Raw genomic sequence first — 26,747 nt, 5'->3', positions numbered from 1 at the left:
ACTTCTCATTTTTAAAATTTGGGGATCTACATTTTTTTTTTTATCATCTATTTTAACAGCTAGCCCTTTGAAAAGGGATGAAATTTTGACTATGATAGTACAAATCAAATTCCTTGTTCAAAGTCCAAAGATTTTTATAGGTTACATTGTTTCATTGGAATTTTAAAATAGTAAATTATTACTAAAATAGAGCTGGATCATTAACTGGGACTTGAAATCTTTTGTTTGGAAAAAACATTCTTTTAGAACGGATTTTAGCCTACCTAAAATGGTCTTTGTCACTTTCTACTGTAAAATTATAGTCAATATTTCTAGGATCTTGTTTACCTATCATATAACTGTAGTTTGGGGAACTAGAACTGGTAATACCAGAGAAAAAGCTCAAACTAAATAAAGATTCTTTAATTTTCTGTTTGCTGAAATCAGATAGTATCACACCCCACATGCTACATTTTAGTTAAATATAAAATTCAAATTCCAGTTTTGGTGGGCTCTTTAGTTCTAAAGATTGTAAAACTAAAACAAACAAACAAACAAAAATGGATTTGAAAGTAAAAATTGGGGGGAGAAAAATGCTGTAAATTGCAGGCATTCCCAAAGTTCAGAAGGCTTTCTACAGTAATACCCATTATGCCAGTAAGTACAGTCATAGTCCAAACCCCTGAAGCTCTGCCATTGCATTTGGAAGGCTTTCCCCCCTGCTCCCCCCGAAGTCTAGAAATAGAGCAAGCTGTGAAAAAAATGGAAGTATTAATCCTGGAGCAGAGTTGCCCCATACTAACTTCCTTCTCCACTCTGCCTGAAGTGTTAGTCTGCAAAAGATTTTTAATCAGTTATTTACATCAGTATGAATAATTTCAGCAATACTGCTTTTTTAGAACACCTGAGATAACTATTCCACAAAGTTTGGATTAGGAAATATGAAGATCATTTTGCAATTAGGAAATATGAAAATTATTTTGGGGAACAGGAGAGTCTAGGGGAGATGGTGAAGTAGAAGGTCAACAAAACCTGAGGATACTGAAGGAGAAATGCTAGGAGGTTATGTCAAAAGGACGTAGAAAGGAAAGTAACATTAAGAATTTCAAATTTTTGCCTAGCATTCGCTCAAAGATAGTAGAGCAGAAAGATCATCTTCTCTTCTGTTGTGCTCTCTGATTTCCTACTGTTGGGTCCAGAGTTCAAGCTAGTATTATTTGGATTATAAGTAAGTTGTATTTTCAGGTAATTGGATTTCTATGGACTAGGCTGAGGATCTCACCATTGTCTGAACAGTATTGTCTAATAGAAATATAATGTATAACGCATAAGTGATTTATGTCCTAGTAGCCACATTTTAAAAAGTAAAAAGACACAGGTAACGTTAAGTTTAATATATTTAACCCAGAATATTAATTCAATGTGTGATTAATATTAAAAAATCATTAATGAGCTATTTTACCTTCTTCATACTGTCTTCAAAATCTGGTGTGTATTTTACACTTACAGCATATCTCAATTCAAATTAGCCACATTCTAAGTATTCAATAACCAGTGGTATCACTTTGGACAGATACAGAGCATAATTTTAGACGAAAATGTTTCCCAGGTTGTAAATAATAGACAAAATTTCGGAGTACAGTTTAAAAACTAAATTGACCCCTCTAAACCTTGGTTTCCCCCTCTGTAAAAGTGGAGTGTTGGACTAGATGAGCTAGCTCTAGGATATCTTTCAGTTCCAACATTTATGTGTCTAGAAAGATGAATGATGGCATTTATGGTATTTTTATTAATAGTATCCCACAGAATTTCTTCTTTTATAATTAAGCTATCATTGACCAGATTCAATTAAGGATATTTGTTTTCTTTGAGCATAAGCTAGGAAATGGAATGGTAAAGCTGTGATTCAAAAAGAAATCTGTCTTTATCACCAAGTTTGTGTTTTCTCTACTGTGTAGCCTCCTTCTCAATCTCAGGAATTTTTATGGTATTGGGGTGGGAGATAAAATGTTGAAATTAATTACATTTTGGTAAGCAATATCTTTATTTCTGAATACTAATAGCCCTCCACTGTGTTTACTAAATATCATGAGATAGTTTAATAATTTCTTTTCCTCACATTCTTTTTCGGGACCACCAAGCTTTGTTTTAATAGTACTGATCTCAGCTAGAAAGTAGCATTGGGGTAAAACAAATTGTTAAGTCCTTCGACAATAAGATCAAGAAGACTGACAGCTTCAGGGAACAGTCTGCAGTGAGAATTTGGATCAACAATGATTGAGGAGAAAAGAGGCTCTTCTTTGTCTATATATTTTACCTTATTCCCAAGGCAAAGGCTATCATAGAAAAAAGAGGTTGCAAACTAGCGACCTTGTATGCACTCTTTTTATATGCTATTTTTCCTTTCTTGGCAAAGGAGTAAACATTTTAAAATTGTAAATTTTTCAGTAAATTATAGATTTCCTACTTCTCTTGAAAAATGAGAAGATCTGGCAACACTGGGCCTACATCTTTCATGGAGCTGGCTAGCTGCTGCCTCCCTAAGATGGGGTATGGGGTCTGCCACCCAAACCTGTCATCCTGTATTCTTTCATTTTGCATTTCTGGCCTGGGCCTATAGATATCTGAATTTGTGACCCGTTTTAAAATGTACATGATAGAATCAGCAGAATTCGAGCTTATTTGCCTACCCTTGCTGTTCTGTGGCCAGTTACTTTAAAGCTTATGAAGAGGTATTACAGTGTGTTAGATGGTATATTATAAACACTGGACAGTGTTTAGAATGGTTACAAATTCTTCTCAAAGGGAAAGAAATGAATATTTATCAAGGACCTCATATTATACTTTACAGTATGGTATCTTATTTAATCATAATTCCAAGTAGTATTATTGTTTTATATAATGAGAAAAAGATGCCAAAATCACACAGCTAGTAGGGATCTGAATCAGTCTTTTTCCAAAATTAATGTCCTTTCTGCTGTAATGTATTGCCTCCCTGTCAGTCCCAGGAATTGTTTACAATTTTGCCTAGATTATTTACTTGGTCTCCAGTGTATATACTGCCAGTTTACAGTCAGGGAAAGTATTTGCATTCTAACATGCATTGCCATTTTTATATTAGAAAAGTTAACAAGCAGAAGATAGTTCCTTTACTTAGTTGCTTGTACTGCTTGCCAATTGATAAATCAATGCTGTATTCTGAGCTGTCTCTGTTAGCAAAGGAAAACATTTTTTTTTTTTCTTTGATACTATCCCTAACCTGTTCCCTTTGTTGGATATACAGTCTCTTCTAAGTGGCGGTAGAAGCATCTAATAAATGTTTTACTTTTTTATTCAGAAAGCATTCATGATATACATCTTTGATCAAAGGTCCTGGGAGAAATTCCAAAGGACAGGATATCTGCCTTTGAGAATTTATGTTCTTAAAAAAAAAACTGGAATGAAAATAATATAACAAATTCACACCTATAAGAAAGTAAACTGTACAAAAAAGGATGAGATATAGATAAAGATGATTGCAGAAGGGAGATAGTTGCAGCTGGTAATCATTTAGTTATCAACAAAGTTCAGCTATGCTAAAAATCATCAGGAAGCAGAGCCCACTCTTAGATTCAGAAGTAATAAAGACATACATCATGTGGTGTTAAAAACATTCCGTAGGAGGTATTAGCCTGTTCTTAGATCTTAGAGGCTGAGCAGCACACTGTGAGTAATAATAATAAAAATAACTCGAACTTCTCACCCATAACAAGCACAGTTTTTAAATCCAACTGAAGAAATTCTTGTAGACATTCAGCAAAGTAATTTATCTTCTTGTTCCGTTGGTTTGTATTATATAAACTATTATTATGTACTCTTCTTAGTAGTTTAGGTCATTGTTAGAGGTTCTAAGGGTTGTATCAGCCTCTGGTTGATGACCACATTCTCAGTCTGTTTCTAATGCTGTTTTCATATTTTGCCAGACAGGTTGGCAAGTGCTAGATAGCACTCAGTCTCTTAATTTCTCCTTCTCTTTTAGGTTATTTTATAACCATTTTACAAACACTATCAACGTTTATTAAACCTATCTGTAGGTGGTTGGAAAGACTGCGGCCAGTGATAGCTCGGAAGTTTTTTTGTTGGTTCTGTTTGTTTTGTTTCTTTTTTACGGCATAAGAATCTCAATTGTTAAGTGAAGTATTGTTTCCATTTGTGAAAGATGTATATTGATTTGATTCTAGAGTTGTCTTTTTAACATTTTTTGTATTAGATTGTTGCACATCCTATAAACAGCTATTGGTTTCTGTAAATAAAAGATGTTTTAGGACCTATGCTGCTAATTAGAAACCGTTTCCTAGTATTGTCTTTAAAATGTTAGTGTATTGTAATTAAATTTAATTGCCGATTATAGGCACAGCTGTGAAGTGAGGGACATTGGTTGGTCCTCTTTTCCTAGTAGCTCTGCTCACTGCTATGTGTAGCAGAGCTCTTAGTTTCTCTCCCCAGCCTGACATGAGAGTGTTTGACTCCTCTCCCTGTGGTACGTTCTCAGGACATGTTCTTTGTATGTCATTACAACATTTGTGGGCTGATCAAGTAGTGTGGTAGACGTGGTTGTTGTCTACCCTGATAATCTCTCTTCTTTTCAACTATCAGAGAAACTTCTATCATAAAATTCTTTTCTTTTGCATTTTTCGACCTCATCCTTCCTGGCTGTGGTGAAATGTGTCAACTGATACAGATAAATTATATTTTAATTATGAAAGTAGTTATTCTCCTTTAAGAAAATGACCAGTAGTTTTTTCCTATGATGTTTTGGACTAGGTCTTTATACAAAAAACTGATATATAATGAGATGAGAACTCTATTTTTTATCATTTTTATTGTATCACATTAATAATCTGTTTTTCTATGATTATTCAGAAAAGGCATCTGACTTAACTTTTGTCTCTTGTTTCTACAGAAGGAGAATATGTTAAAATGTTTATGCGAGGTCGGCCAATTACAATGTTTATTCCTTCTGATGTTGACAACTATGATGACATCAGAACAGAACTGCCTCCTGAGAAGCTCAAACTGGAGTGGGCGTATCCTTCTGTACCATGACAGCAAATTTGTTTGCTTCATTTAAGAAAAATTAGTATGCCAAAAAAGTAAAGTAAATGTATTAAGCATAACAACTACTTGAGAAAGTAAGGGGATGCCACATCTGATTCTTTCACATATCATATGTATTTTGCTATTAGCAATTTAAAATCACCAAAATTAATATCTTCGAATAGGGCAAACAATCTGATCATCATGGCAGGTAGTAAAGTAGTTCCAGTTCAGTCCCACTTATATCTTTTTGATTCCCTGAAGTATCCTTGAAAAAATTTAACACTTTGAAAATTATATTTATTAAAAACCTTGACTCTTTTAAGATATGGTTATCGAGGAAAGGACTGCCGAGCTAATGTTTACCTTCTTCCTACTGGGGAAATAGTTTATTTCATAGCATCAGTAGTAGTACTGTTTAATTATGAGGAGAGAACTCAACGACACTACCTGGGTCATACAGACTGTGTGAAATGGTTGGTATTGTTTAACATTGTTCTTTTTTTTTTTTTTTTTGCATGCTCTCTTTTTTTAATTTGGGTTTTATTGGAAATGATTTCTTGTAGAGAGCTCGGAATTTAAGGATATTATGAGTATTCTGTAGAAAATATTTTAAAAAGAGAAAAAGACTTACAGGCCACCAAAATGGTTGCTGTGGTATCAGCCGCCATAAAACATTTCACATGTAAATCTCAATTGGAACCTGTTTTGCTTTCTCAGATCTCTTATGGTCATTTCATTCCGGCCTATAGTATCAAATATATGTGGGATACACGAGACTTACAGATATCTGAGAATGATTATTAGTTACCATATATTTATCGATGATTTAATCTATGCAGATAAAATTTGGACTCGAGGCTTTCTTTTTGAGAGAAAGAAATCATGGCTGAATAAGGATCATAAGTATCCCATAGGATGTAAACTGTAAAAATGTGAGAATACCTTTTCAATGCTTAGGCATGTTTTTAAATTATTCAGTTAAGTTTGCTACTTCTTAAGTTCAATCATTTATTGCTTAAATTCATTTTCTAACATTTAAAAGCTTCTCTGTACTATTCAGGCAACTGTATATCAGAAAAAAAATATGACTATTAGAATATTACTTATTGTTAAAGTTTTAGAGATGATTAAAATATTGCCTTTTACACTGGAAGAATAATATATGTACAGAATTATTCATTACAACATTATTTGTGATAGTAAAGATTGGAAACAGTCGAAATGTCTTTAGCTGGGAACCAGTGAACTTGTGGTGTACTCATAGGTTACCAAGCAAGTATAGAGAACGAATAAGGAAGCTCTTTATATATTAATATAGAAAGATCCTTATATATACTCCCAAGTACAAAATTTAAAGAGCAGGAAAATGTGCACATTGTTTTACCATTTGTAAAAAAGGAGGTGGAAAATAAATACTTATCTTGGCTTCCACATATGTAAAGATTGTCCAGAATTATTAATAAGAAACTGATTATAGTGATTATCTGGTTGGGAATTGTAGAGAGGTAGAGGATATCTTAGCAGATAGGGCAGAGTAGGAAAGAGACTTTTTCTTATGTCTTTTATAGCTTTTGATAGTTGAACCATGCAAATGTAATAACCTAATCCAGAAATTTTACTTTTTAAAATGTGTTCTAAAAGATCTGAATTAAGAATGACAAAATGTTAATATATTAGATTTTTAGTTTTAATGTGTAGTTGATCTCAATAAAGGACATAAACTATTTAAGTAAGAGGAAATAGTATTTGTTAAAGAAACATTGATAAACTGTGGCCTCTTTAGTAATCAAATCAAATTGTCAAGGCATTTTAAAAGATGTAATTCTTAATCTGAGGAAATTATAAATGTTTTAAAAAGTGAAACATTTCTTACGACAATTTAAATTGATAACTGCTCTCTGGAGAGCAATGAGCAAATACAAGAACAAAAAAAACCTTATATTTTCAGTCGAGCTTGCTCCTTGGTTGCAAGATATAGAAAAATTCTATATATGGACATGAAGACATCTTTTTAAATTTCTTGCTAGTCACTCATAACATTTATCATTAGAAATGTGGGCATATATGCTGCACTGTGTTCAATTTGTACAGAAAAGTTCCTTGCCCCAAGTTTGATCTATGAGAGTTTCGCATTAAGAACTAATTAAAAGGTTGGAGGCACTAGGTGTGAAGATGGTCACTGCTATGTTCCTTTGTAGAAAAGAAGAAGGATTGAAAGAGCTGTTAAGTCAATAATATGCATTAGGATTATGTAGCAAAATGGAAGAATGCTTATGTTTTAATAGATTACAATTATACAGTGCAGTATTGCATCTTCAATATAATAAAACCATGTGAATTTGCACATGAACATAGGTGCAGGACTAGAAAGGAACTTGAACAAATAAAAGTCTATCAGGCCACAATTGTGAATAAATATTTTCTTCATACAGTGTTCCATTAATTTCCATTGAGTTTAACAAAGAAAGTACAGCTGAAAACTTAGAATTCTTTTGATATTTGATGTTTATTTGATTTGCTAAAGAAAATAAATAGGTCATTTAGATTTTTTAATGATTAAAAACTATTTGTTTTTAAAATATTCGTACTAAGGCATATTTCTGCTGTTTCACATGTTTCCTGTATGTAACATTGTTGTTAATACTGCATTTTAGCCTTGCTGTACATCCTGACAAAATTAGGATTGCAACTGGACAGATAGCTGGAGTGGATAAAGATGGAAGGGTGAGTGGCACAGTTTTATACCTTCGGTACCTAGTGACATTGCTGTTAGAATGGAATTGATGGTAATTTTTAATACCTCATTTTATTCTAAAATTTAACTACTATGAGATTTCTAGTATAAGCCCGGGAGAAAATATTAGAATATATTAGAATATAAGAACAGTCCACAAAACAAAAATTTTCCCTAAAGAAACTATTTACTTGTTAAAATGGGAAAGAACTGATAAACTTGTTACTTTTTTTTTTTTTAACATAGAATAACTTAATGTTTGCCAGAGGTACTGCGATTTCCCTAAATTTATAGACCCCTTGATTTTATATATGGGTTAGAACTGATAACATTTAAAATTTTTCAGTTACTATTCAATATTATTAAATAGGCTTACTTAACAAGTCCATTATTTGTAAGGATCGGCAGTGAATATTAATGATTACTGATTAGCAGTGTTTGACTGTACTCGTGACATTCTCTGGTTTCAGTTTCTTTAATAAAAAGGAGTTGGAGGGGTTATATTGGATGACTTGTAAGACCTCTTCCAGTTTCACATTCTGTCTTAAGGACCGTTTGCTCAGCAATTAATTAAACACTGATTTTAAAAAGTATTATTTTCTCAGGAATAAAGGCAAGGCTAAAAACAGGTATCTAGAGCAAATTCGCCTAGGTTAGAATCTTGAATACACTTTTTAATAGCTGCATAGCTTTCGGCAAGTTATTTAAATCTCTGTACTTCAGTTTCCTCTTCCATTAAATGGTGATTGTAATACTGCATACCTCTGGGATTATGATGATTAAATGAATTAATACATACGAAGTACTTAGAATTTTATATGGCACTTAGTAAGTACTCCTACTATTATTGTCACTGTTGTTATTTCCTTATTTTCATGGTATGAGAAGAAAATACGTGTTCAAGATTCTTTAAGGGCATGTCTAAATATAGTAGCTATTTTTTTATTAGATATTTATCCATCCCTATTTTTAAAGACAGCAAACAGTTCTGTGTTGTGATATTCATTTGCATCCACACATATACCAGTTTGTCCTGCTATCTTGTGTTTTACCCATTGTTTTTGCAGCCTCTGCAACCCCATGTCAGAGTGTGGGATTCAGTTAGTCTAGCCACACTGCAAATTATTGGACTTGGAACTTTCGAGCGTGGAGTAGGATGCCTTGATTTTTCAAAAGCAGTAAGTAATAAATTTTAAAGGAGTGATTAAGTATGCTACACAAAGAAGCAAAAAAAGAAGTTAAGCTCAGTTTTGTGTGTGTGTGTATGTGTTCAAAGAAAGTGATAACTTTCAATTGAAAAATGAGATGTTAGCTGTTGCTTAGCAATGGCCAGTATTTTAACCTAAGAACTAAAGAACTTTGGTTTAGATAGGATCCAGGATATTGCACTTAATTATACTTAATTTTGTTCTGTCCTGAGATAGAATTCCATTGTAGTAGCAGGAAATGGTTAGAAGAATACATACATAGCATAGTAAAAAAGAAACAATCAATAAAACATGCTTTTGTTCAGCTTAAATAATGGAGATCTGTTTTATTTAGAAAATTCACAGCTGTGAAACTTGGCCTGATCTGCACAAATACTGTCTTTTCTTAATGTCATGTTAGAGCAAAAGAAATAGTCAAACCTTTTATATTCATTAAAATCATGAATTATCTCGGTTCTGAATTGATGACAACATGAGTTTAAAATTCAGTGTCTAGCAATCTTACCTAAACCTGGAGGCTTTATTCGGAGGGGAAAATAAAACAAGATGTTACTCATTTAAACATTCTATTTATTCTTGAATTATATGTAATTATTATAGAGTATACAGGAGACCTATATTTTAGAATTTACAATTTTTAATTTAAAATGTAAATATTCCTCCAGATTTTATTGGGTGTCATTCATATTTTAGAATATATTTATGTATTCAGTTTCTCTCTTCAGTTCCTAACTATCAGCAGCTATATTCTGGATTATGGGAGTCTTGTGGCACATGGAAGAGGATAGGACATTTTTAGATCAAAAAGATAAATTTGGGTGGCTATACAGCTTTGCTAGCTTAAAGGCACTGAATGTCAAGGGTCAAATGAGTCAGGAATTGGGAGAAAGGCATTTAGAAAAGGAGATAAAAGGACAGAAAGGAAATTCTTTTACTACCCCCCCACTCCCACCCCCACCCCCAATCTCAGTAGCAGGAACTGTTGTCATTTTGTTGATACTATGGTTACAATGTTAAGACTATTTCCAATTGCTTCATACTCTTAACTTTTCCTAATTTAGGTAATCATTCCAAAATAGGCTAAGAGAAAGATAAAGAGAAGAGAGTAAGCTTTGCCCTTCCTTGGTACCTCTTCTCTTCACCACAGTATTTCCTTGTTCCAGAGACATCTAAAGCATATACTGCAAATGCTACTAGAGGAAAACGCCCCACAAATCTTTAATATTATCCATAGTTATTAAACTGGGAGGCTTAAACTATATGAATGAAAATGGTTTTGGAAAAACATATAGGAATTTTGTTATGTTTTATTTGTCTTGTGTAGTCATATTAATACAAATCAGGTATATCATAGGAAACTGAAATTGGCAGACTTTAGCCATTAAATTCAGCTTGTTCCATCAAACTATCAAAATTTAGTCAAGAGCTATGTCATGAAATTATGTACACTTCATGCCTACCTCAAGGGCATATACTTTACGTTGGATCTTAGCCAAAAGGCCAAAAAGTGATTGGGGCGGAGGACATGTATGCTTTAAATGCAAGGAGCCAAGAAGGAAGCATAAGATGCAGAAGAGACTAGGGTATCCTCAAAATGAATTATTTGCTATCTCTGAATAATAGGAGTAGCTAGATGGCAAGTAGGAATCAACCTAGGGGAAAAAACTAAAAATAGAACATATTTTTTAAAAGAATCTTTATTATATTTCTAAGGAAAATACAGTCTTAGTAGTAGATTCATTATATTTCAAGAAGCCATGAGTTTAAAGGATTTTGGATTATCTTAATGTTGGCAGGTTTTGTTTTTTTGGGAGGTGGGAGCAGTTTTAATAATGTGGCATTTCTTCTTAGAAAATCATCCTTATCTAAAAATTTTAAAATGCCTTTGACTTTTTTAGGATTCAGGTGTTCATTTGTGTGTTATCGATGACTCCAATGAGCATATGCTTACTGTGTGGGATTGGCAGAAAAAATCAAAAGGTGCAGAAATAAAGGTAAATCAAAAAAATTTCTGAGTATCTTTTAGAGTACAGTATTTGTTTTGCAGATCCTTGGAAGTATATTGCACATATTTAAGTTGCAAAGTATACCAACTGGCCAGATTCATCAGATTTATTGATTTGTCATCATTTTTATGATACTAAGAATACAATTCTTACAGTATTCTTAAGATTGTCATGCAGCTTCAGCCAATTTCAGTGTTATTTTAGACACTTTGCGCTGCGAAAATGCCAAAGTAGGTGGGTGTCTAAAGCAAAATTAAGACTGAATACTCTACTTGGCTGCTGCTGCTTTAACAACATGTGTTAATTCATTCAATCTTTAAAGCTTTAAAAATCTAAAGGAAAAATTCAACCTTAGGAGTATGGCTGACATAACTGAAAAGCATATGTAATGAGAAGCTATTTGGTCTTAATTATGTTTGTGGGATTAGTATATAAAATGCTACAGCATATTTTATAGTTGCTGTAGAATAGTATTGATCCCTTTGTGTGGATGAGGCTATGATTCGTAAGAGAAGAATGTAAGGTTAACATTGCAGCTGCATTCACATGGGTCAGAAATGGCCTCATTCTGACAGGCTTTCAGAGGGATTCAGAGTGACAGGATGACTAAAAAAAGCCTATGACATATTTGCTGTATTCTTAAATAACATCCCATTCCTCTTCATTTGCTCTCACTCATGCTTTCTCTCTCGCTCTCTTTTTCCCTTTCTCTCTCTCTCTCCCTCCCTCCCTCCTTCTTCCCCCCTACTCCTTCCTCCTCTTTCAGCAGTTTTGTATAAGCTTCAAGCTTCAATACCAAGTGTGTTGGTCAAAAGAGATAATTTCTTTTTGTGTAAGTTAATCTTTTGAAAGAAATAGAGTATATTTGATTGTTGTTGAAAGGAATATAAGATGTCAGGAAATTACACAGAAGTGAAATATGTGAATTTTGATCCTTTGTAGTAAAGGCTACCAGATGATGTCTTATGGTTTTCCTCCTACTGGCCATTCCTTGATCTCCCTTCCAGGACCTTAAGTTGTCATTCCTCAGGGTTATATCCCATGTCCTCCACTGATACCATATACCACTACCACGGCCTTAGTTACTATCTGCTGTGTCCCACATCAGTTAGCTCCAGCCCTGGTCTCTCTCACAGACTTACACCTACATTTTTTTTTTGCCCGCTTTATTTGAAGCTCTGCAAGTCAAAATCAACATATCCAAATCTGTACTAATCATCTTTAGCCCTCAACCAGTTTCACCTCTCAGTGATTAATACCATATTCTACTTACTTACCCAGACTAGATACTTGGGCATCAATCATGTCCCTCGCTTCTCACACCCAGTCAGCTAGCAAAGTGACTTCACAACGACAAAAGCTAACTTAAATAGAATTTATTGATTCATGTTTAGAGAGAAAAAGAAAACCTCTCGTCAAGGTCATAAGGGAATTTTGCCTTAGGAATGACATAATTCCGGTGCTAGGTCACTGATTCTCTGTCTCTCCTCATAGCTTTTCCCTGTGTGTTGACCTTACTCTTTTCTACTGTAGATGAGCTCTATTCTTGGCTAAGTCATAAGGATTTGGGGAAATTGATACATAACTTGTTGATTTTTTTAAGTTTAAAGTTCAGTAAGGCAGCTTTAAAACCTTATTGGCAGAAATTAAAGAAGACCTAAGTAAATGGTGTAATATACAGTAAAAATAGAAGACAGTATTATAAAGATGTCACTTTTCTGCATATTGATCTGTGTGTCCAAAATAGTCAAAATCCGGCATGATTTTTACAGAAGTTGACAAGCTCAGTATTTGTGGAAATATGAATGGGTAAAAACAGACAAACATATGAAGGATGTAAAGTAATTGAAACTCTTGTACACTGCTGCTGGGCATATAAATTGTTACAGCCATTTTGGAAAACTGGATTTGTGTATGTACATTCTGTATGCATATGCATACTCTCTGACCCATCCTGTTCCACTCCTACATATCAGCCCAACAGAAGTAAATATATGTGTTGACCAAAATGCAAGTAATCAATTGTAAAAGTAAATTACTCAGATACCCATCAATATTAGAATAAATAAATCAATTATGTGGTCTTTCCATAAAAAGGAATAGTATACAACAGTTAGAATGAACAAATTACAATACATGCACCAGCATGAAATGGATCTCACAAATGTAATGTTGATAAAATAAGCCAGAGACAAGTTCATTCTGTGTGATCCCATTTAAATAAAACATACAATGCTAATCTATGGTGCTACAAATTAGTGTCATGGTTACTTAAGAAGGGGAAGAGCATAGTGATTAGAAAAGGGAATCTGAGATGTTTCTGGGATGTTAGTAATGTTCTAGTTTTTGCTCTACATGCTGTACAGGGGCATGTTCAATTTTTGAAAATTTATCAAGCTACATAGGATTGTGAACATTTCTGTTTATATAATACACATAAATAAAAAGTTAAAATATCCTATAAGGCTACATTCATACCCAAAGTGATTTCATAAATCAGTTTATGTATTGAATATCTTATTACTAGCACCACAGGTCTGTATACTTGGAATATTTGTAGTTAATTTTATAACCTTTGATTTATAACCTTTGATTAATCAGTTTGGCATAAGATTTAGCTGTCAAGTAGTTTTGATTTTGTCTAAAGTGAAAACTAAGTACTGTTCAATTTTTAAAAGGCAACATCATTTTGGAAAAGAAATAACTAATTTTTGCTTCGTTATTAACACATTATCTTTAAAATTTACTTTGACCTGCTAGGTATATATAGTTCCATACCAAACATTGTGGAGAATTCTATAACAAGAAGGTACTGTCCTTTTCCTTCTTTTTGTAACCTGATAAGGGGGAAAAGCCTTCAAATTAGACCATTTAAGTTTTATTTATGTGCCTATACAAGGCCATAGAACCCATATGTTAGTATTTGAAATGTAAAATTTGCAGAAATATTGGAGCCATAGGAAAATTTTTAAAATTAGGTCAATTCTTTCAAGTGTCACTTTATTATTAGAATATAAAATGGATTATCTTTAACTAACTTTGTACATAAGATTACCATGTTTACCATGTTGGTTTGCAATAAGGAATGCTTCCATATAAAGTTATTTGCTAAGTTAAAAATGGAGATTAATAATTACCCTGCAGATGAATACAAGCTAACAATAAACGGCTTTACAAGCACATGGATTTCACCTCACTGTTAAGTTCGAGTAGGTGCTTTTACCATAAACATCAATTTAGTAAGAATTCAGTTATGACTTGCTGAACATACTGAAATATACTGTTTTAAAAACATCCTCAGTTCAGTAATTTCAATGAAAAAAACTTTACTTCTAATTCCCTTATGACTCTTATGCCTGTTTTCTCCCTTTTTCATTCCCGTTCCTTTAAATTTAACTCCGGTCTTTTCTAGGTTGGTTTTTTGTTTTAGGAAATAGCATAAAAGCTTTTCGTTTTTTGTTTTTCATTTTTATATGAATCAGTAGTGACCATTCTATATCTACTTTTTAAGCATTTTACCTGAAGATGAATCTCTAAATCAGTAATATTTTTTAAGTGAATGGTCAGTAATAACAGTACAAAGAAAGATAAGACTGACAAATGTACAGTGCTTTTTGCATTTGATAGTTTTAGTGTACTTTTTGCTGAATGTACAAGAAACTAAAATAATCTAAAACTGTAGTTCATATAAATGTCTTTTTAGTGTAAAGTTATATAAATAGCATAAAAGATGATATAGTATAAGGACATCAAATTTAAATCATTATTATAAAAACTTATTGTTAAAACTTTTCAGGAAAATAGATCTTGGAAGAAGAGGCATTTCCTAAAAGATTTTATCAGTAGTTGTAATTGGTACTTGATGGAGATAAGGATGTACGTTCATCTAAAGCTTTATTTCTCTTTCCACAGACAACAAATGAAGTTGTTTTGGCTGTGGAGTTCCATCCAACAGATGCAAATATCATAATAACATGTGGTAAATCTCATATTTTTTTCTGGACCTGGAGTGGTAATTCACTAACAAGGAAACAGGGAATTTTTGGGGTAAGGATCAGAATGTTACAAGTTCACTATAAAATTTTAATTGTTGAGTAAATATAAAGTCATTATGCTAAAGGGAAGACTGAAAATTTTCATTGTTTCTTTGTAGAAATATGAAAAACCGAAATTTGTGCAGTGTTTAGCATTTATGGGGAATGGAGATGTTCTTACTGGAGACTCAGGTGGAGTCATACTTATATGGAGTAAAACTACTGTAGAACCGACACCTGGGAAAGGGCCTAAAGGTACAGTATTCCCAGATTAAAGTCATTCCTTTTTAATCTGCACATACTGCTAGTGCAATCTTATATCTTACCCAGACCAGGAGAGAGAGCTGCAGTGAAACATGGAGAGCCACTAATATATACCTTATGTTTTTAAGGTTTTTCATGATGATCTTTTTAAAATTATTTATCCAGTTAAGCATATATAACCTTTATTTGCTCTACTGAACTTTTCCTTCTAGGAGATTAATATAAAATAATTAGTGATGATATAGCTATATGATAATTTAAATAGTATAAAGATTAAGAGAGAAACCATCCTGATCTTCTGAGTTTTGTGAAGATTTCACAGAAAAAATGGTCTTTAAGCCATAATTAATGTGTAAGACTACAAGAAATATGGAACCTTGATCCCAGTTTATAGAAACAGTATAAGCAAAGGCAGAAAGATGTGAATGTGAGGCATTCGTGGTAGTATAAATTTGTCATGTAAAAGTAATAACAAACAGGAGGTAACCAACTTGAAGGATATACAATTTTAAAAAATAGTAGTGTTTTGTAATTTCTCTGAACAGTTTAATATATTCTAAGCCATTGAAAATTCATGTAGGGGTTAAAGGTATAGATTTTCTGAGTTATCCACAAGAATCTTTAAAAGTGGTTGCACTACCATGGAAGAGAAAATTGCTGGGAGGTCAGGGATCCTTTATCCCACAGTTAGATGACAGAAAAGAGCCTGCAAGGATTACAGAAGTGAGATACTAAAAAAAAAAAAAGTTAACAAGATGGGGTTCTGGGGAGAGAGAAACATCTCCTCCCCTCGGTCTGGGGAGTCTGCATCAGACCATAGAAACCACGTGTGACTCCCTGAGTAAGGGAATCCTGTCCCACCCCGCTCAGAAGGAAAGGCCCAGTTTACAAATCTATCGTCCCTGATGGGCTTTCCCAGGACTAACACAATGTCTGGCATTTGGTACTAGCTGTTGAAAATTATTTGTTAAACATTTCTTAAGGAAATGACTTTAATCTTACTTTTGGGTATCAGTGTAGAAGGGTTGAGTGGTACTGATTCACTCTTTTCACTGAAATGCGGAACTTGATATTAGCATTGCAGATGTCTTATTGTGAAGATTGTCATGCTATATTTTTTAGGAGATACAGTACATTAGTGTTTTCTGTATCCATTCACCTAAATTTCTAAGTTTTGCAGTTGAATTGAATTTGATGTATTTAGAAGTTAACAAAATAATCCTTAAATTGTAATACCAATGACCTTTACCTCAGTCATTGGCCATGCATTCTTAGCCTCTTTCATTCAGTTTAGGTTCAAAATTCACATATGAAAAGGATGGCAGTGGGATGAGGATTCTTAAGAAAAAAGAAAGTTAGAGCAACTGTATTTGTCAACTACCTTTCCCACGTACCTCTCTTTTTTTTCTTCCTGAGCACATTTGTTTAGTATCAGAAATAGCCAGGAATAGCACTCTATATCAAAACTGTGACTTAAAATATTCACATGTTATCCTCTGACAGAGTTTGGGTATAAATATGCCCTTCATTAGCTTAATGTGTGTTGAGGTGGGAGAGGCAGGGAAAGGTTCAGAGGTTGTTTTTATTTTGATTTTTGTCTGAAAAACTTCTGCAAAGAAAAATCTGCATATGTACACACAAGAAACAGGAAATCTAATCTTGTAAACTGGGCACATGAAATAGTCCAATTTGTGTTCTGCTGCGTGACTGACCCTATTATCGGCAAATTTGCAGAGAATTTTGTTTTTTCCTTTATATTTGGGGTTTCCAGTTCTGTAGATATGGCTGGGAAGGATTTGGTGAGTTCAGTGAAATGTGTATGCCCAGATTGGAACAGATGCTCTGTTTCCATTTTTAAATTCTTGCCAAAAATTGCAATAGATTGATCCAGTTTGCATATTCCCTAATATGACATTTCTAATATGGCGGTCTTAACTAAAATTTGAGTTTACTGTGGTATCATGTCTGATAGAGGGACATTTTGGAATGGCAGAAGCATAATATCATAGCTAATCCTTTTACTCTGGTAAGTAGAAGACAACAAACCATAACTGTATATTTTATGCCACATAAGGTCTTCTGTATATTTTCTTCTCACTTCCATACCTTAAATGTAAATTAACAGAAACCTTCAAAGTAATTAGTATTTTCTCTTTTCTCCAGTTTCATTGAATTGTAATTGACATATAACACTGTTTAAGGTGTACAATGTAATGATTTGATATACATTGCAAAATGATTACAAGTCAACCTCCATTACTTGACATAGATATATTTTTTTTCTTGTGATGAGAACTTTTAAGAGTACTCTCTTAGCAGCTTTCAAATATGCAGTACAGTATTAACTATAGTCACCATGCTGTACATTACATCCCCAGAACTTACTCATCTTATAACTCGAAGTTTGTACCTTTTGACCACCTTCACCCCTTTCCCCTACTCCCACCTCTGGCAACCACCAGTCTATTTCTATGAGTTCATTTTTTTTAGATGAACATATGAGATTATACAGTATTTGTCTTTCTCTGTCTGGCTTATTTCACTTAGCATAATGTCCTCAAGAACCGTCCATGTTGTTGCAAATGGCAGAATTTCCTTTTTAATTAATATACACATACACACTACATTTTCTTCACTCATTTCTCTGTTATTGGACACAGGTTGTTTCAGATTTTTCTTTCTTATGGGATACAAGGTATTTGTTATTTCCTACATATATGAAGTAGTTCAAAATTTTTCTTATATGAAATAATTCATAAATTTTTAAGTGGGAAGGGGAAGTTGATTGTATCCACAACACCATTAAAATGTTGATCATTCTTAAATCAGTTCCTTTAAGGACCTAAGAAACACCATCATTTTGCCTGCTCTCCAGATAATCAACATGGGCCCATTTGCCCAGTTGCTAAGAATACAACATAAATTTGAAAGTCTCCCTTACATTTGATTCTATAGTTAAATGGGCACAGAAACCCCATCAAAGTGATCTTTATTTGGCATTCAGTGTAAACTTGCTTTTTATGGAAACTTCATTTCTGTTAGAGATGAGAAGAAAGAGAGGATTTGTACTTATGCTTGGATAGATGTGGCCATGATTAACCCTAGAGGTATAGTAGATATTTTAGTTCAAGGGTAATTATTTTTCATGGCAGGTATTTCAAATACTTGGCTTAAATTGGAATGTCAGAAATACAGGCCCATGAGAAAGAAATCTTTGACTATAATTTTTTTTATAGGTAAATACTATCTGAAGCTTTGTTAATTTGTATAAATTTGAAGCACAGAAATTTTTTAGCTAAATTAATAATAGGTCCTCCTTAGGAAATAACTTTCCTGGGTGAAGGGTAAAGTGGGAATCTCACTTTACAGTATTTTTATTCTTCATGAAGCATTTGTTCTTCAGTTGTATTTTCTATTTTCTAACATTCCAGCATTCTAGAAAGATCTTAAGTGTTTAAAAAGGTTTTTGGCATGTTTAAAAGTATGGAAACTGAATTAAAAATATAAAAACTGTATTTCATTTTCCCACATTCTGATGGGGATCTATGAACCTCCATACCTCTGCTTGTTGTAATTTTCTACATGGTACCATGATATTTTCAGACTACTCTTCTTAATTTGACCATGCATGAGAAAATAAGCCCTTTGCTTCTTTTTTTTTTTTAAATGCTCAAATAAAGTCAAGAATATTCTCAGAAAATTTATATCTCTCAGATGTCCTTTCTCTCTTGGTTACACCAGAGCCATGATAGATAATTCGCTGGCTACCCTACTGAACACAGTCGTATTGCTCAATGTTTAAAGTATTTTTAAGTGATGAATATTGATGTGAGCTGAAGCAGTTGACCTTAATAGCAAGTTAGTTGGAGTTCTGATTTCAGCTCTGCTGAACTGGGCAAGCTCTACTCCAAATCAGGCAAGCCTTTTCCTTCCACCCTGCCAGATATACCTATCTACTAAGTATTTGTATACTAGCACCCTCACACTGAGTAATATTTATAGTCAGCTATAGCAATTTTTAAGGATACCAAAACTCTACAAATTTTAGTTAATTTTAAAAATATAATGGCAGCTCAAATAGATAATGAAAAATGAACAATCTAATCTCACTAACAGCTTTATTGAAATATAATTTATATACCATAAAATTCACCCTTTTAGAATGTACATTTTAGTGGTTTTTAATATAGTGACAGTGTTGTACAGTCATCACTACTACTTAACTTCAGAACATTTCATCACCCCAAAAGAAATGCTGTACCCATTAGCAGTCAACACCTGACAGCCATTTGTCTACTTTTGGTCTCTATGGATTTACCTATTTTAAACATTTCATATAAGTGGAATCATATAATATGTGGTCCTTTGTAACTGGCTTCTTCCACTTGAACCTTAATGTTTTCAAAGTTCATCTATGTTGTAGTATGTACCAGTACTTCACTCCTGTTTATGGCTGAATTCCATGGTATGGACATACTACATTTTGTTTATCCATTCATCAGTTGATGAACAATTTTAGAAAATGAATATTTTCCCAAGTTTATTGAGGTATAATTGACATATAACATTGTATAAGTTTAAGGTATGCAACATAATAATTTGATACAGGTATATATTGTCAAATGATGACCACAAGTTTAGTTAACATCCATCACCTCACATAGTTAAAATTTTTTCTTATGACGAGAACTTGTAAGATCTGCTATCTTAGCAACTTTCAGATATACAATGCAATATCGTTTACTGTAATCACCATACTGTGCCTTTAATCTCCAGAACTTGTTTTTACCTTGTAACTGCAAGTATGTACCTTTTGACCACTTTTACCCATTTCTCCCACTGAATAATTTTGAACTTGTAATTTTTTATATTTTTCCAAAGGATCTAAGGTCTATTTATTGACTTTGGCCATATTTAAACAAGATTCTCCCTGGTAACTAATTCTGTAAGATAGTCATCTTCCAAAAAGCTTTACTCACACTACCAGCCTCATTAGCCAGATAAAGAGCTCTGAGTACAGCATAATGAATACCAAAGATAAAAGATTTGAGTACTAAAATCTTATCCTCACCTTTAAGAAAAACGGTCTGGAACGCACACATGCGTACGTGTGTGTTTTAATCTCCACATGGACTTTACTTAAAATATTTTTAATGTACCTGCCTTGTCCCTCCCTGGTTACTTGTAAAGTGCTGTAAACATATAAGAAAGCTGGGCTGTCATTCAACTATCACAGTGATATATAGCTATACCAGTTTTTAAAATACCAAAATACTTCTCTATTTTGTCAAAAGCCGTTGCTCCAGGCCTCCAGTGCTCATTTCTGCCCCAAGTACCTTCCCTGGTCCCCTGTATCTCAGCAAATAAAAGGGATAGTCCATGGCAGAATAGGTCAGCAGTGGTTGCTAAATGTTAAATATCACAGCTGTCACCTCAGCAGGAAATAAAGGTTTTTTTTGTTTTTTTTTGTTTGTTTGTTTGTTTGTTTTTTTGCAAACTTAAAGGAACATTGAGGAAAGGGACTTTAGTCCCAGTCACGGCTTTGTCACTAGCTAACTGTGGTATTGGTTAAGCCACTTCTATACTTCTGTGTCTTCATTTTTAAAATCAGAAAAGTAATAGTACCCTAACTACCATATAAGATGATTATAAGAGATAGTAAAGTTCTGTTATCTATTATCACTACTTTAACTTACCTTTTTGTAAGAACGTATTTTGAAATACTCTGAGTAACTAAATATTGATACAAATGCAAAAGATCATATTAAGCTTCACTACCTATGTTGCAGAAGACTTGCTGAAAATAGTTTTTCGATTGCTGAATCATAGGAGCTTTTGATTATTCACTCTATACAAATGGTCCCCAACTTACTACGGTTTGACTTACAGTTTTTTGACTTTATGATGGTTCTAACGCTGTATGTATTTAGAAGAAACTGGCTAGGCTAAGCCAGTTTGGTAAGTTGGGTAGAGTAAATGCATTTTCAATTTCAACTCACTGTAGGTTTATCAGGACGTAACCTCATCATAAGTCCTGCTAAAGTTTTCTTCCAAAAATCCCCTAGAGTCTGATGGCAAATGTTGTCACTAGTCTTTATTTTTCCCATATCATATTAGGTGTTTATCAGATCAGCAAACAAATCAAAGCTCATGATGGCAGTGTGTTCACACTTTGTCAGATGAGAAATGGGATGTTATTAACAGGAGGAGGAAAAGACAGAAAAGTAATTCTGTGGGATCATGATCTGAACCCTGAAAGAGAAATTGAGGTAAGGATGGAAATGGAACTTAAAATTTTTTAAATAGTAAATCTTCTAAACTCATGTCTTTTGTCCCACATTAAGATAGCTTACACTTTTCTGGGAAATTGGTGCACGTCCTTGTCATATCATTTCCTCAAAACACAAAACAAAACAAAACAAATAAAGGACCATTCATTAAACAAAATAATTTGAAAGAATAAAAAAAAAGATTAGGTAGAATAATTAACTTGCTTGTTACGTATTTCTGAGATTATTTTTTAGTAATCCAAAAAATAAAATCGTGCAAACTTAAAATTCAACAAGCATTCATCCAGTACTGTATTCTACTCCAAGATATACGAAATGCCCAGTTTAATTTTAAAACTTAAAAATAATCTTTTTTACAATGGGCTTAATGAGAATCACTAATTATCTACCATGCGTCTGCTTCATGGCATGGACCAAGTGTATCCATAAAACCTGACAGATATTGCGTGCTCAGTGAAAGGTTGGTAATTGAATTGAGGTCTCAGGAAGTGAAATGGTTACAAATAGTGTTTTAGATCAGTAATTCTCAAAGCAAGGGCAAATCTTAAAGAGTTTAATATTGCTTCTATTTTTTGATGACTTAAAGTTTGAACTAGTGCTTAGTGTTTTCCACAGATAACATGCTTCCCAAACAAAATCTCAAGGGAAAAAAAAGGATCCTAATAGTATTGCTCTTGAGTTTTATTTCTGAGAAGATAGATAAGAATTGCTTAAGTTCATACTATTTCATACCCTTTTATTCAAAAGCTGCACCATCTAGTTCATCCTCCCTTTGCCATTTCTAACATAAATTTGGCTTTTAGAATTCAGTTTTTTGTGCTTTTAGGAGTAATTTTGGATCCTACTTCATAAAGAAGAAAGACTTACATTGTTTCAGAAAGAGTCATTCTTTGGGCTGCTTATATTAATATAACATTCGCTGAGAGTATACCAGGTAGCGGATTAAATGAGATCACTCTCTCAAGGAGTCCTATTAATAAAAGTTATAACACTTTACAATATATTGCTTTTTAGTTTACAGAGAAATCTTATATGCACTATGCTTATATTTTGATCTTTAACAATCAAGAGTAGGTAGGACATGTATTATTATCCCCATATTACATAGAAAGAAATTTTTCTTAGACTAAACGACTTACCTAAAATAACATAACTAGTAAGTAACAAAACCAGATCACATCCTTCATGTAATCCAATAGAAATTACTCTTTCTATTCCTAACCCTTAACTCTTGAAATCACATAAAATATGTTTAAAATGGACTAAGCAAAGAATGTTGATAATAATACATTATAACTTCTGTGTAATAAAATATAATTGAACAAATAAATTATTATTAGCATAAGATTACCATATTACTTTCAAATTTTGAATCCTATCATTTCCCCATAATTGCTTTCATCTATAAATGCAGTCTTGAGGTAATAATTAATGCATATTAGTATGTGTATGGTGACATTACAAATTTATTTTTTTAGGTTCCTGATCAGTATGGAACAATCAGAGCTGTAGCGGAAGGAAAGGCAGATCAATTTTTAGTGGGCACATCACGAAACTTTATTTTACGGGGAACTTTTAATGATGGCTTCCAAATAGAAGTACAGGTAAGCTGTGTGATTTTAACCATTGATGTTTTTGATGATATCCTTTGGTTCTTATAACAATAGGTGTATTTTTTCTTCAGGGTCATACAGATGAGCTTTGGGGTCTTGCCACACATCCCTTCAAAGATTTGCTCTTGACATGTGCTCAGGACAGACAAGTGTGCATGTGGAACTCAGTAGAGCACAGGCTGGAATGGACCAGGCTCGTAGATGTGAGTAAAGCAAAATGTGATCATAGTCTTCCCACAGAAACTCCCCAGACTAGCAGTTGGGAGCAGCAAAGGAGAAAGAACTCAGCATTGGTTAAAACAGAGTGTTTAGAGTAAATGGGGAGAGTGTTTAGTCACAAAGTATAACATGAACCCACTCCGAAGGAGCAAATTAGCAAGGCAGAAACTCAACTTTTCTGTCAGTTTCAATAGTAAAAATCAAAAAGATTTCACATATTTATGGAGTATTAATTGTTATGGAAATATTTGGGCCTCTGGTAGTGGTGCGGTTGGATTCCGTAAGTGCTGCTCACTACTAGACTCTACTGTCTTCTTTTCGAGTTGGTCTCTTACTGTATTTTCACCCTACTCCACCCAAAAGGTATATACATGTTCTTTGCATGTATCCACCTTTTCTAGCCCAAAAGGTATATACATGTTCTTTGCAGACTCTAAAGAAGTCGAATTATCCTTATTATTATTTCACTGCCTAGCCACAAACTGGCTGTCTTTTTCCCTCACCACTCTGCCAGCATATCCCTTCCTGCTCTGAAGTTCTTTTTCCTCTCATATCCATGTGATATTTCCCACTGGCTACAACGAAGTTGATTGGAATTCCATGTGTATATGAAACAAGTTATTTTCAAATAAGTTTTTGCCACTGTTCCCACAGATCTAGGGAGACTTTCTCATGTACTCCCCAACAGCTGTCTGTCTCTCTTCTAGGAACCAGGACACTGTGCAGATTTTCATCCAAGTGGCACAGTGGTGGCCATAGGAACGCACTCAGGCAGGTAGGGTCTTTAAGGGAAATGTGAGCTGAGTAATTTAAAGTGGTGGGATGTTTAACTGTTGTTAAGGGATGTTCTCTCTCTGAGCTGGAGAATTAATCTTTTAAGTGGCACACTGATATGCTTATTGCTCTTATCTGTTACATATATACAGTCAATCATCTATAATTATGTATTGAGCACCTACCATTTGTTAGACACTATTGTGGGCATTCAGGCTACATTAGAGTGCAAAACAAAAATCCCTGTCCTTGTTGTGGAGCCCACATTTTACCGTGTGTTGGGGTGGAGGCAGAATAAAAAATAAACGTTATCACTAATTAAGCTAGAAAATGTTAAGAGCCATGGTTGTGGTAGAGGGATTGGGAGGTGGTACAGTTGCAAAATAATATATAGGGTAGTCAGAGTAGGCTTCATTGGGGAGGTGATCATTCAAGAGACTTTATTCTCCTTTGTGAAATTTTCTGTAGTATCAGAAAATGTCTATCTTTTAGGGAAGGGAATTAAAGCTGAAATAACCCAGTTGAGCTTTTATAAGTTTGTGCTATAGCTTTGTTATCCTGTCTTTTTGAATGCTACACAGACTGATAATGAAGGTATATGTCCTGAAATTGTTATTAATTACTTGTCTTCGCAGACCTAGTATGGTACCTTTCCATGGTTACTGAGTAACATTTATTACCTGTATATTTTTAATTGAGTCCTTTTTATTGCCTCTGCTAATAATTAGCGCTCATCACAAATAACTTAATTTCATTTTTAAAGAGGCGAAGGAAAAATATGAAGTTAGTGTCCGGAAGTTAAACCCATAGAAAATGTGAAAGGCAGATTTCTTTTTTTTTTTTTTAATTAAAATTATTGGGGTGACATTGGTTAATAAACAGATTTCTAATGAGGTGAAACTGTTGTGAGCACACTTACATAAGTATTTTTCTTTATGCGACAAATATTTTAAATCAGCCAGTTCATTTAATTCTAACTAAATTTAGTCATTTAGAGTTTTTGGTAACAGAATTTTCTCTTTGGCTGTTGGACACAAATGAACACTTTTGGACAGTCTAAACATTCAAATTCACATATATAGTGTTACATATATATAGTGCTACAAAATCTTTCAGAATCATGGAAAAACAGGTCTTTCAAGTAAAGATAAACTGAAATGTGGCTGTGGAACTAGAGATGCTGTTTGAGTGGTTGTGAAATAACTGAATTTTAGAATTGGGCTGCTTGGGGTAGAATTGGGAATAACGTGCAAATATAGATGGCTTTACTATCTCAGATTTCCTCAAACTACATGTCAGTACTAGAGTATTACTTAGATGTGGACTAAAAAGGTGTATGACAGGTCACTCTGGAGGAAATTATTTTCTATTTTACCTAAAAAAAATTAGTCTTAAGCACATAACAACTGAAGTTACAGTATTGAACTGGTTTTCAGAAAACTCAAAGGAATTCAGTTCAGCTGAACAGATATCACAAATGCTAAAGTCAGTGAAATAAGGGTAAGAGCTAACATTTAGTCAGGATCCAATGACAGATCTTATACTAAATTATTTTTATATATTACTTTAAACCATCACAAAAGCTGAACAGAATATTAATTTCTCCATTGCACATACAGGAAACCAAGACCCATAGAGTTTCAATCACTTGTAATTGAGCTTGGATTTGAACTCAGGTTCTACCCTGAGCCCTAATTTTTAAGGAAAAACTGCTTTGATTTAAACTCACTGAAATTACTTTCTAACATATATGTCGCTGATTTGAAGTCATTATGCTGATTTGAAGTCATTATTAACAAGCTTAAAATGAAGTCACTCAATTTAAGTGACTTAAGCCTGCATTAGGCCTGTTACTTCCTCTTGGAGTTGTGAGTAGAAGACACTTATAAATGAGAGTGACGTGACAACTAAGTAAAAAGTGCTGGCAGTCAGTCCTTTCTGGTGTGGAGTAGGGGAATATTTAGGATTTAGGGGAGATATAGTTATCGGAGTTCATTCTGTACATAACTCCTGTCTTTGGTTTCACATCTGATTAGATTCTGATGATTCTCAACGTTCTCATTTATTTTTATTTTTAACATGGGTCTGTGAATACCTGGCTATATCATCTAAAACTGAAAATTCCTCAACTTAGCTATTCAGATTATTATCACTGACCGTAAGCCTGAAGAAACGGTCACACTTAGGGCAAGGAATTTTTTTTTGGTATAAAGCAACACATGTCTAATTGTGTATGATTCATAAAAAGTGACTAGTAGTATGTTTAAAGATGGCTCATGTCCATATCTAGAAATATTCTACTTCTTATAATCAAGAAATAAGTACATGTATAAATAGTGATAAATAAAATTATAATTTTAAAAGAATGTATTGCTTATATAATTTCAAAGGGAAAAAAAGTAATTGCATAGCCCTAAGTGGACTTCCTTAACATGCTTATCTTCACATAATAAGGATTCTTTTTAAGTTTTATTGAATTATAATTCATATACCATAAAATTCATCCATTTAAAGTACACAGTTCAAGAGATTTTAGTAAGTTCACAG

The 26,747-nt window shown here is 33.4% G+C and overlaps 1 protein-coding gene across 3 annotated transcripts in view; it reads left to right on the top strand.

The window, feature by feature from the left end:
* The window catches only part of EML4 (echinoderm microtubule associated protein like 4), a 133,260-nt gene that overhangs the window by 84,773 nt on the left and 21,740 nt on the right, over nucleotides 1-26,747 (top strand). For all 3 annotated transcript variants that reach the window (XM_011361360.2, XM_011361358.2, XM_011361359.2), the window contains 11 exons: nucleotides 4,922-5,045; nucleotides 5,382-5,531; nucleotides 7,713-7,782; nucleotides 8,860-8,970; nucleotides 10,899-10,994; nucleotides 14,919-15,053; nucleotides 15,160-15,295; nucleotides 21,422-21,573; nucleotides 23,073-23,198; nucleotides 23,279-23,410; nucleotides 24,134-24,201. In XM_011361360.2, the coding sequence (XP_011359662.1) occupies nucleotides 4,922-5,045; nucleotides 5,382-5,531; nucleotides 7,713-7,782; nucleotides 8,860-8,970; nucleotides 10,899-10,994; nucleotides 14,919-15,053; nucleotides 15,160-15,295; nucleotides 21,422-21,573; nucleotides 23,073-23,198; nucleotides 23,279-23,410; nucleotides 24,134-24,201 (1,300 nt within the window). The remainder of the gene's footprint in view (nucleotides 1-4,921; nucleotides 5,046-5,381; nucleotides 5,532-7,712; nucleotides 7,783-8,859; nucleotides 8,971-10,898; nucleotides 10,995-14,918; nucleotides 15,054-15,159; nucleotides 15,296-21,421; nucleotides 21,574-23,072; nucleotides 23,199-23,278; nucleotides 23,411-24,133; nucleotides 24,202-26,747) is intronic.

The sequence above is a fragment of the Pteropus vampyrus genome, unplaced genomic scaffold (assembly GCF_000151845.1).
Source record: "Pteropus vampyrus isolate Shadow unplaced genomic scaffold, Pvam_2.0 Scaffold66, whole genome shotgun sequence".
Taxonomy (NCBI): domain Eukaryota; kingdom Metazoa; phylum Chordata; class Mammalia; order Chiroptera; family Pteropodidae; genus Pteropus; species Pteropus vampyrus.
The sequence above is the reverse complement of the archived record's forward strand: the minus strand, read 5'-3'. Positions and strand labels throughout refer to the sequence as shown.